General features: G+C 45.3%; 1 protein-coding gene across 1 annotated transcript; it reads left to right on the forward strand.

Annotated features, from left to right (window-relative positions):
• Nucleotides 1-1,444: 1,444 nt before the first annotated feature.
• SERTAD4 (SERTA domain containing 4) lies at nucleotides 1,445-10,892 on the forward strand. Its single transcript, XM_040446360.1, has 3 exons — nucleotides 1,445-4,986; nucleotides 6,181-6,296; nucleotides 8,378-10,892. Exons 1-3 carry the CDS (start codon nucleotides 4,668-4,670, stop codon nucleotides 9,137-9,139), a joined length of 1,197 nt encoding a protein of 398 aa, XP_040302294.1. The 5' UTR covers nucleotides 1,445-4,667; the 3' UTR covers nucleotides 9,140-10,892.
• The last annotated feature ends 1,259 nt before the right edge of the window (nucleotides 10,893-12,151 follow it).

The following is a 12,151-nucleotide window of genomic DNA, read 5'->3' on the forward strand; positions in this document are numbered from 1 at the left end:
CTTGCGCCGCGGGCCTTCACCGGGGCGGGAACCGCTGCCGCCCGCGCGCACCCAGCCGACTCCGCGGGCGGGTGGGGATGGCAGCCCTGGTGAGCCCCCAGGGCCCGCGGCGGCCGCTCCCTCCCTTTCCCTAGGGGACTGGGGGTCAGTAGGGGGGATGCCCCCGGGTCTGGTCGCCGCGACGCTGGGCAGGTGGAGAGGGAGGGGTTGTGGATGTCAGGAGCGCGCGTCTTCGAGAAAAGGGAAGAGCTGCAGGAGCTGACACCTTCTGTCCTCCGCCACCTCCGCCCCCGCACTCTCCTCCCCGGCAGCCGAGCCTCGCTGCGGGCGGCGGCGGCTCCTCTGTCCTCAGCTCACCTCCCCGGCGGACTCGGCTGCTGCCCGCCTGGTCCACGCCTCCGCCTCTCTCTCCTCCCTTCCTCCCCTCCCGCCTCCTGGGCCCTAGCAACTTTCCGGAGTGCCCGGCTGGGGCCGTGGAGGCGGGGGGAGAGGCGCCCCCCCCCGCCCCGGCCCAGGGTGGCGCGGACAGAGCGGACGCCTGCGGGAGGTGCGGGCGCTGTCCCCGCCGCCCGGGTCCCACGGCCGCGCCGGGCGCTCCCGCAGCCGCGGGCTCCGAGCGGGCTTGGCCGGCGAGGGAGGGAGGGAGGGAGGGAGGGAGGGCCGGGCAGGCATCTGCTGCGGGCTGGAGCGCGGGGACGGGGCCAGCCTCGCCAGAGCCCTGCCAGCCGCTGTGAGTCATTTCCTTGGAATCCTACCTTTGGTGTTTATTTCCCTTAGAAGGAAACTTGTTTAAAAAAAAAAAAAAGAAAAAGAAAAAAGAAAGAAAAGAAAGAAAGAGTAATAATAGCTCTTATTCTTCAGGAGAGGCGCACGGCTCGCGCACCGTGGAAAGACAACTTGCCTTTGTTCCCAGACACTTGGGGTGTTGTTTACTTTCTCCTGCGGCCGCCGGCCGGCAGGGCTCTGCTCCCTACGTGAGAAGGGGCTCAGGGGCCCAGGCACCGACCCCTTGGGGTGTGTCTGTGCCGGAGTCTCCCGGACGTGGTGCCTGCGGGGGGGTCGGTTCTCCAGACGTCGCGACCCTGGGCCTGGGATGGGGAGACCTGGTGCCAGGGCTCGGACACCCGGACACCTCATCTTCCCCCTCAGGCCCAGCACCGGCCCTTCTCGCCCTAGGACCTGCCCTAAAGCTCCTGATCTCTCGAAGCTACAGCTGAGAAATGCACTTCTAGGGCAGACAGGTGTGCTGCAGCGAGTGGCAGAAAAGCGACATCTGTCTATTCGGAAGGGTTGAAGGATTTTATTCCACCCATTCAGCCCCTTCCACCACCACGAGCGGCAGCGGCAGCTGGACAAGCTGTTGGGATCTTGTTAAGGACAAGGAGGAGGTCGGGTTGGGGGTGGGGTGGGGTCTTGGTCCACCTGGGCAGCACGTTTTAAGACTGGCAGCATTGAACATACCAGCCCTTCTCTGCGTTTCAGTGTGGGAATCAGATCTCTAACTGCTGTGATGCTTTTAATGTTCTCTAATTTCCAGTGCGGGGGGAGGGGGAGGGGGAGGCAAAGGCAAAGAATGACCAGGAGCCCCTCTTAGATTCAAGGTGCCGCTGAACCTGTAGCCACCCTGTTCTATGTGCCTATCTCTCCTATTAGCGTTATAATGGCTCTGAGGAAAAAACATGCATAAGTCATCTGGAAAAACCAAATTGTATAGCAATGCCTGGTAACTTTACTGTGAATATTTCCTGAAAAAGCATGACATTTTAGTCGTTAGCCTTTGGGGAATGCGTGAGGTGTCATTCTGCTATGTCCAGGTGGGTGACAAAACTGACCTGCAGGAACCTGGGAATAAGAGGTTAGGACCTTTTTATTTTTTAAACCCATGTGTAGACAAAACACACTTTAACAACCTTCTTTTGAATCCACTCACCTCTGGTGTTAAAAAATACAAATCTTACCATAAATGTACATCTTTGTGGTTATATCTAATAATAACAGCACATGAATTTGTGGATTTAAACTTCTGAACTCAGTAGCAGAATTACAATGTAAATCTCATCGTACAGAGAATAGTGACAGTTTGGATCTGCACGTATAATACAAATAGTCATGTGAAACATGAGTGCTTAGCACCGCACACTCCCAATTCTTCCTGAACATTGAACTTGCCTTCTTAATTTGTTAACATCCTGGTGTAAATTCTAAATAGGCTTCCTAGGAAGACTCCATTGGAGAATCTTCTCCCAGCCCCCAAATGATCCAAAGTCACTCATATTTTATTCAGACTTACATAAATCACTTATGGAAGGGACTCAGCTTCTCCACCGTATTTGTGTGTACAGGTTTCCAGTTCAAAAAAGAAAAAACTTACAGAAATTAGATTTCACGAAGGAAAGAGCCAAGATAAGACAACTATGCCGTGTTTCAAGTTCAAATGTGTAACTGATAGAATTGCGTGTGTTGGAATCAATACTAACAAGTAGAAACACTGAAATCCTTAACCAAAAAAGCTACAACAATAAGTTATTAATATGTAAACAAACTCTTAGGAACATAAAACAGCACAGGGCCCATATAATGTCCTATTAAACAAAGGTAATTGCTTCTAGGGGCCTACAAATGCTTTCTTAAGAGGAGTGGATTTGTCAACCCTCCTCTGGTTTTATGTAATAAAAGTTCAACAGACAAAAAGCTTGGGTCTTATTCCCAGAATCCAGCACAAAAGTGAATGTGAATTTCAAGCTGGAAACCACCACTGCAGTCAACGAGAAAGGGCTACTGACCGAGAAAAAGCTATATAACTCGCGTGCTCCTGGAATAGCATTTACTGAAACAACTGTCTTTTATCATAGGTTAAGAAATTAGACCATTTATGAGAGTCTCCCAGGGAATCTGTCATCGTGAGGCTTGATAGCTTGTTTGGTTGCCGAGTTTGAGGGGTGATAGAACAGCTTCGTTTGTTAAATCAGGGCAGCCCTAAATTTTTTGATGACTCAAGAGCAAAATAAATGGTATGTCCCACTATTGCCTTTTAGAGAATTAATCAAACACCTCTTTTTTTCTTCTTCTAATAATGTTTACTAAGTCCTTGCTGCTGCCTCTTTGCAGGGAGGACAGTGTAAAAGAGAAGTGGTAGGTCATTTAGCAGCCCAAGTCATTTGGGTCCTCCTTCCAGCCACTGACATGGACACTTCCCCCTGTCTGTCAGAAGGCCTTGCTTCATTGTTCAGTGAGGTTGGGACAGAATTTAGGATCTCCAAGAGAAGCCCGAACAAAGAATGGAGTCCTGGCTGCCAAGAGCCGCTCTGTTAGCCAGAGGACATTGTCTCTTCAGTGAAGCTGTTTCCCCTTCCCCTGGTGTTTTTCCTTCTGTTACCTGGAAGTGGACCCTCCGTATAACACGTAGGTAATCACAGTCTCCCAGACAGCAGGAGATTCACCCTTTCCCCAAAACATTACAAGCTGTATAATTTGGAGAAGGAAAACGTGAAGTAGACCTTTGGCGTATGTTTGAAAGACAATCAGTCTTCAGAAAGCAGACCTGACATCACTCCTTGTGACAGTTCTTTAAATGGCAAAGTGGGATAGTGGAGGTTCAGGTCTTGTAAAGGAATTGGCAGCTAATAAAGGTGCTGAGGCCTCTCTGCCTTCACCACTGATCTCTGGCCCATAGGTCTTTTTGCTTTAGTATCAAATCCTTTTCCCCCTTGAACTCACTCTTCACCCTGCCTCGAGCCTTAGGACCAAGTGGAGACACTGAGCCCCCCTGGAAGTGGCCTGGTCCACCTGAGTTAAGCAGGGGCCCAGCGCTGCATCACAGAGCAGAGAGGCTCCCAGTCTCCCGCAGGCCCCAGGCAGGGGCGCGAACTGGAGAGGAGGGCAGTGGTGTGCCTCCTGGAAAGTTCTGCCTTGTGTCTGGGCCTCACCGAGGAAAGAGTTGCCGGCTGCCTCTGGCCCTGAAGCCCTGGCTCCTGTTTAATATTCTGCCTGCTCCGTTGATGTTGTGCTTGGCTCCTGTGGGGCTGCAACTCCCGGCTTGAAACTGGAGCCAATTTTCTGTCTTCATCTCACAGTGTTTTGACTGGAGGCAGATCCAGTTCAGGCCGATCAGGGCTGGTGGAAACAACTACCAAGTGTGTGTCTGTCTGCTTCGTTTTGGGAAAAGAAAGTGGAGGGAGCCCCGGAATGTTGTAGAGGAGCTGGCCCAGCCGAAAGGAGACAAGAGGGCCAGCCACACAGACCAAACCTGAGCGCATCAGTAGGGATTAATGGTGGAGATTTCTGCCTCCCCACCCTTTCCTTTTGATTGATTAGCGGATTTCATCAAAGGAGACTCTCTGGGGACTGACTAGAAAATTGATTTTGCCTTATTAATAGAAAGGAAGCGCAAGGGTCCGGGACTTGCCTCTTAGGGGTACATTTTGTGCGGGAAGGTCAGGGGGAAAATGTGTTAGGAGGCAAAGCAGCTGTCTCAAAGAGGGCTGAGGGGAATCTGAGAACAATAAGAAATGGGATTTTAAAGATCCGCCCATGAAATGCAGATTGCCGAACACAGAGGCTGAGCTAATAGCAGCAAGAGAGTTTGCCGAGGTTTTCTTTGAAAAAATAATCAAATGTTTCAGGGTGAAGGGGAGGACTGAGAAGTGAAAGTTTCCCAAAGCGAAGGAATGAAAATGCCAAGGCCATTCCCTGGCTTATTCTTGATTAGGGCTGTTTTCTTTCTTTCTTTCTTTCTTTTTTCTTTCCTCTTTTTTTTTTCTTTTTCTTTCTTTCTTTTTTTTTTTTTTTTTTTAGATCTGAGGCTGTCAGAGATGACTCTGGTTCTGTCCATGAATAGATTCTGCGAGCCCATTGTCTCGGAAGGAGCTGCTGAAATTGCTGGGTACCAGACACTATGGGAGGCTGACAGCTACGGAGGCCCAAGCCCCCCTGGGCCAGCACAGGCTCCTCTGCAGGGAGACCGGGGAGCCGGTCCCCCGCTGGCAGGTACTGCCCTTGACCTTCCCCTGCTGCCCTCTGCAGCTCAGCTGCCAGACTAGTGGGCGGGGGTGGTGTCTGGGGCGCCCTTCTGAGCTGAGAGAGCTCATGTTCCAGGGACTTCCCAGGCTGCCTGTACACCTCTCATAAGTGAGCCCAGGGCTCCTGGGAGGGGACCAGACGTGATACTCAAGTTGCATTCAGACCTGAGGCTACACAGGCTGCTGCTGCATGTATAAGTCATGCACCTATATTTTTAAAAGAACCAAACCAGATTTTGGAACTCTTGAGTTTGGGTTTTGGTTTTTCACCCTGTAGCACTGCATGGCTCTCTCAGAGCTACACAAGTCCTGGTGAGCTTGACAATGAAATCTTTATCCCATGAGACATAAAGGAATCTACACTTCGGGCCAGAAGCTGTGTGTCTCTTCTTTTTATTAAGCACACAACTGGCTTTCATATTCAGGGGGAAAATTTTTGAAATCTAGATGTATGTTCTTCCTGATTCTTTATTCTTATATTTTAAGGTAAGTGCCTTGGGTTTTTGTGTAGTACCCCTTAAAAAAAAACCTATAATGTAAAATAAGTACTCTTTGAAGTTTGTTTTGGATTAAAAGCTCTGTTCTTTAAAATTTAAACCCTACTTTTATTCATGGCTGACATACTATGTTTTTGAGAGGAAAAAGGACTTTGGATAGCCCAAATTTTACTTTTAAATTAAAAAGTTTTTGATTTCATATATTGAAAGAAAGAAAATTATAACTCTAATATGCAGGTAGTCATTTGCTTCCTTACCTACAGCCAATAACATTTTAAAGTTATTTGGTTGTTAGTGCTGACAGTTAAAGATGTATACATTTGAGCAGTGGTGTTATGTTATCATGGATTTAATTAAACACTTTGAACAAATACTGTTCTTTCCTTTTAGGAATTTTGCTGTTTGTGCATACAGTTAAGATTCTGAGTATTTAGTAAATGCTGAAATAGATCATTTTCCTTTATAATTACCTCGAAATCCTTGCCTAGCCTGGGCCACAATTCTGTATGATAGCAACCATTAAGACAAATGTTTATTTTTAATCACCACATGTACAGACAGATACGTAGCCAACTTATCTTCTATAAGGAAATTAAAGGAAAGTATTTTGTTTGGAGAGTCTGGCAAACCGCATGTCATTTGTCATATCTGATTTATTACCACAGGATCACATTACAGGGGAATTTCAAATCCTATAACAACATCCAAGATCACATACTTTAAGAGGAAGTATGTGGAAGAAGAGGATTTTCACCCACCACTCAGCAGCTGTAGCCATAAAGTATGTTTTTTTAATAGTCATTCTTTTTATTAAGAGTTTAAGATACTTAGTAACAGTTGCTTGATCCATTTCCAGAAATTAAATTGTTCCACCCAAGCAATGAAAATGAGCCACTTCTCAGCAGAGCCATATTAATCGTTGTCCCTTTTTTGGGTCCTGTGTTATTTTCACAAGGAATTGAGGAAAGAGCCAGCAGGAGCTCCTCTACCCAGAAATAACAAAATTACATAATCCAAGGAACATCTTTTTTACAAATGATTTGATTTTTCTTAAGTTGCATTAATGGTTATGAATGGTGTGTGCTTTCACGTGTGAACAGAAGAGCACTTGTTCTTTCCTGACCTTCCCCTTCCCCAAGCTCTAGCTCCAGTGGCCAGTGCCACTTCTGTGGGTGCCCACCTGGGAGCGGTTCCCCAGGGCTTCTCAGGACCCTTTACAGGTGGACTCCCCATCTGTTGAAAGCATGGGTGGAAGTAGAAACATGCACTTGTACACTGGCTGCATATGTTTACTTTGTTAAAATATGTAATTCATTCCCAAGAAAAGACCACAGCTAACTCTTTTGCATACATAAGAAGAAGTAGGAAACTGGCCACTAAGCTTTTCAAATACCATTTCTTTTTCTTTATGGTTATCCTCCTTTAAAAACTATCTACAGATTTAATCGAGGGAGGGTATAACCCCAGGGCTTCTGGGTGGCCCCGGTTAAGCGTCTGACTCTTGATTTTGGCTCAGGTCATGATCTCAGGGTTCCATAAAGTTCAAGTTCGAGCCCCACTTCAGGCTTCGAGCTTATAGTACAGAGCCTGCTTAGGGTTTTCTCTCTCTGCCCCTCCCCTGCTCGCTCACTCGAAATAAGTGCATGAACTTAAAAATAAGAAAAGGGAGGGTATAAGGCAAAGCATAGTTGTCTGAAACATGGAGAGGAGTTTTAATTTTTTGATGCACTTCCTCTCTGTCTCCTCTTACCCCATCTCCCCACCACCCCACAAGCTTATCCTTCAAGGTGTTGGCTTTGGCCTTGCTCATAATGACCTGGGCATGCATTGGTAGGTGCTGAGCTTTTCTCTGAATGTACAGTTCCTGCCTTTGATCCTGGGCTGGCTTTGTTCATAGTTCCTCAGGTCATGCTAACAGTTCCTTTTTTTTTTTTTTTTATGGCCTGGAAGAGGTGGCCCCCCAGGACACAAGCTGTTTATTTCTACTCTTTGGTTTTTGTGTTACGGTTGCAGCGAATTTCTAGTTGCCTCTGTACCAATCATCACATGGTGATGGTAGCACACTGCTCAGAAGTGAGTCTTTCTCATTTCTTCCTTGCATCTCTTCTCCTGCCTGGCTCCAGAAGGAAGCCTACTTTGGCCCTTCAACTGACAGATCCTTTCAGGGGAAAGGCTGTTGTCCCTCGTTCAAGCAAAGATAATTGCAAGTGTTAAACCCACAGGGACAGCCCTGAAAGCAGTTCTCATGCTCCTGGCCAGGGTTTGAAGTATACTTATTATGACCTGCATTTTGCCATCTTTCAAAAGACATTTATTTCCATGTAATGTATGAGTATATGTGTGCGCGTATGCATGTGTTTGTATACACTCACATAAAAGCACAAGTGTCTTAAGGGTACAGCTTGATGCATTTCACATAGTGAACATACCCGTGTAACTAGCACCCAGATCAAGAAACAACATAGCCAGCAACTGAGAACCTCTCTTCGTGCCTCTTGTTACTACTTTTCTGCCCCCGCCCTGAGAAACTGCTCTCCTGATTTTTAGCAGTGTAGATTTGTGTCTTTCAGCATCTCCCTCACGGGGCCATATAAGAGCGAACAACCTGACCTCCACCTGCTGAGGTCTCCATTGTGACTGGATTCCCAGGTGCTTGACCACACCAGGGATTCAGGAATGGGGGCTTGGGGGGGGGGGGGGGGGGAGACATTAGTAACACCAGGGACAGCATCCCTAAATGAATTTGGGAGAAGCAGGAGCCCAGTATTCCCAGATCCAGAGACTACCAAGAAAGAAATGTACTGTGATGACATTTTCGTGTAGTCCGTGACCTAAGTTTTCTCTTCCTTTTTTGACTTTTAGACCATCTCAATTTTTGAGGAACGAGCCCACATCCTTTATATGTCATTAGAAAAGCTAAAGTTTATCGATGATCCTGAGGTATACCTGCGAAGATCTGTCCTTATAAACAATTTGATGAAAAGGATCCATGGAGAAATCATCATGCAGAGTAACTGGTGCTTTCCTGCCTGCTCTTTCAATGGCACCTCTGCTCAAGAGTGGTTCATGGCTCAAGACTGTCCCTACCGAAAACGACCACGGATGGCCAAAGAGGAGTGTGAAAAATTTCATGCCTGCTGCTTTTACCAAGAATGTGGTGGTCACTACCTAAATGTACCCCTTTCTGTCCATGCTAGCGTTGGAAGTGCCTCCACCACTGTCCCCTCTTCCTCCTCATCCTCCTCTTCCTCTCCCCCTCTACCTTTACCGAGTTGTTCCCACCAGGTGGATTTTGACGTAGGCAGCGCACCTATTTACAAGGGTGATGGCCAGATACCTGCCAATGAAATCTTTGTTACTAATGTCAGGTCGCTAGGTGTTCAGGAAAAGGCCACCTTAAGTGATGAGAAAGCAAATCATGACACCAACAGGGATGGTGGCCCCATAAGCCATGAACCTGTGGGAAATGACCTGGCTTTTGAGTGCAAAGGCCAATTTTATGATTATTTTGAGACTGCATATAATGAAAAAAGCAATGTGAGCGAGTCTTGGAAAAAATCCTTAAGGAAAAAGGAGCCTTCACCAAGTAACAAACTGTGCTGCAGCAAAGGGAGTAAAATATGAGCCATCTTTTCACCGAAACTCTGAAGCATGCACAGCATGATCAATTAGCTCTCATAAATTTTATTTTGAATGGATTTTATAGTTTTGTACAACTGATAAAATTATGCCATGAACATGCCGTGTCGTTTTAATGCCTGGAGAGCAGATTGCATAAAACATCTGTATAGTAGGCATCAGCGAGCTACTACTTATAAATGTGGTGATTTTGCCCAAAAACCAGCTGACTTAATGCTTAAAAGTAGACCTTACTTTTCTTATGGAAAAGGTCAGTAGATTAGCCTGGGGGCAGTGTGCCCTTGTGATCTTTCCATTACCCCCAAGGAATCTGTCACTAGCTAGGAAACTTCCAACATGTTCGCCAACTAATTAGGTAGTTATTTGGTAAGCAGACCAAAACAACCAGCAAAAGATGCCTGCTTCTACGTGACTATTGTTTTTTCTGAATAAAAGACTGAAGACAGGGAGCTAGATGAAGTGGCCTCGTGGTGCCGTTAAGTATTTATATTTAACAGTCTTGCGTGACAGATGAAAAGAGGATGGAACATAATGAAACACCAGTCTTGGGGTGGCAATCAACAATATGTGTAGAGGGGTGATCCCTGCAAGTTCCTGGCTTGCCTGTGATGGGTGATTCGGCTGTTAAAGAGAGGTGTTATACAGGGCGATTTTTGGTGCCTTACTTTATCTTAATTTTTGCCAATGTGCAAATTAAGGATAAATCAGAGTTACAGCAGGGATTTAACAAACAGGAAAAAAAAAATACACAGGGTGGATCAATATCGTTTGGAAACCGTTAACTTCGAAACTATTGCGTTCAACTTTTGATTCAACATCTCTATCCTTTCTTTGTTTTTGATGCCCAATTGCTTTTGGATTTGGCATTTTTAGAAAGGGATGGGGGCAACAATAGAGCTGTTAGAAGCCAGCACTAAGCTGCTTGAGCTTTTTCTATGGCAACGGTCTGTTGCTGGGGTTTGGGTTTTTTGGGTTTTGGGTTGTTTAGTTTTGTTTTGTTTTCTTGTCCAATGCAGTTCATGAACCAGTGGCATGCATTATACTTTAATCTGTTTTGCATCATTTCACTCGTTTAGATTATGAAAGCATGTGGTTTTTTATATATGACTTTTGCTGTTGATTAAGAAGCACAATGTTAATAAATGATGTGGTGATCAATAAGGTTTTATCTTAAAGAATGTAAAGATTTTCGTTTTTGGAAAGTTATTTTGGAGAAATGGGACTCAGCTGGCAATAGCTACCATGTATTTGGTCAACATGTTTCTCAGTGATTTCTTTAATTTGCACGTTTGCAAGAGCGTGTTCAGAGTGCCCCTCTGACCGTCTGCCCTTCTGCAGCCAACTTCTTCCGCGCTGTATTGCAGTTTCCAAGGTTGCTAGTTGACTTGGGCCTCCTTAAACAATACTTCACAGGAACCAAATGCCAAACGGAGGAAAGAAGTACGTCCTCCCAGTTTCTCCAAGATAAAGCTTTTTTATTATTGCTATTAATATTAAATATAGGTCTCATTCATACAGTGTATGAGTAGGATCATTTGGACAATGTCCACAAGGACCAATTTTTAAAACATGTTCTTGTGTTATGGCTAAATAGTCTAGTAATGTTTTGTCCTTTATTTTCAATATTTGATAAACATTTGATGTTGAAAACTTAGATGATAGATGCTTGTATATGACTGTGTTGTTGTAATAAAGTGAGGTTTTCTTGATATATATTTATTAAAATGATCAAAATTCATTAAGATTTTCTTTTTTCCATTGCTCTTTCTCTTTCAAAAAACTCTAAATGTCTAGTGGACAGTGGCCATGCAGGTGTCTTCAAAATGAAAGACTACTTTAAGAGGTCAATTGGACAGGTATTTTAGAATGATGCTAGTTTGTAAGTTTAGATTCCTGTGGATTAAGAGGACAGTATTTTTTTTTTAATTTTTTTAACGTTTATTTATTTTTGAGACAGAGAGAGACAGAGCATGAACAGGGCAGGGTCAGAGAGAGAGGGAGACACAGAATCTGAAACAGGCTCCAGGCTCTGAGCGGTCAGCACAGAGCCTGACGCGGGGCTCGAACTCATGGACCGCGAGATCATGACCTGAGCCAAAGTCGGATGCTTAACCAACTGAGCCATGCTGGCGCCCCAAGGGGACAGTGTTAATAAATGATGTGGTTGGTTGTCAAGGCTTCATCTTAAAGAATCTAAACATTTTCCATTTTTGCAAAGTTTCTGACAAAAACATAGCATAATGTAAACCCTGAGTAAATCCTAGCTGATTTCCATTATGAAATGCCAAATTGTCAAAAAGATGACTCGTGTCAATGGTTGAAACCGCCATAGATCATTGCTAGTGTTACTCCATACAACTCTGTATTAATGTTATTCTTCGAGGCTAATATTTCATTTGGTAAGAGAAGGCTAGTTGAAAGCTAATTAATTTGTCGGACATAGCATTCTTACTCTGTCCTACATCATAGAGATTTAAATATGAAAGAAATAACATCCTTTTGCTTTTTAAAATCCCCCAGCATTATTAATGTTTCTCTTGATGGCCAAAGCTATAAAATGACTGAGTTGGTGATTTCCCACAGCACTCACCTGAGCTGGGGTTCAGGCTTCCACTCTGTAGAACCCACCAGAGCTTCTCTGCTGGAAGATCGGTGCCTTTCAATTCAGCAGCATTAAAATTTGTAATTTTTAGTCATCAAGTTTTTGTTTCTAGGATATTTCCAGCATACCAAAAGACCTTTCTCTTTCCCCTGCCTCCCAAAAAAACTCCTGCTAAACACCCATCGGAATAAAAATGTTCCTTTTGTTGGTGTGAGAGCATTAGGGCCTCCTGTGTGCCTGGATTGCCATGTCTACTCAGAAGATACTCAGATTTTTCCAGAGTGGCCAAGACAGGTAAATCTAGGGACTGGGTTCTATAGCTGCATCCTCAGAGACTGGTAAAGCTAAGACACTCTTCACCCCACACACTGTGTCTGTCCACCTGGAAGGAGCAC

The sequence above is a fragment of the Herpailurus yagouaroundi genome, unplaced genomic scaffold (assembly GCF_014898765.1).
Source record: "Herpailurus yagouaroundi ecotype Mexico unplaced genomic scaffold, PumYag 195, whole genome shotgun sequence".
In the NCBI taxonomy this organism is placed as follows: domain Eukaryota; kingdom Metazoa; phylum Chordata; class Mammalia; order Carnivora; family Felidae; genus Herpailurus; species Herpailurus yagouaroundi.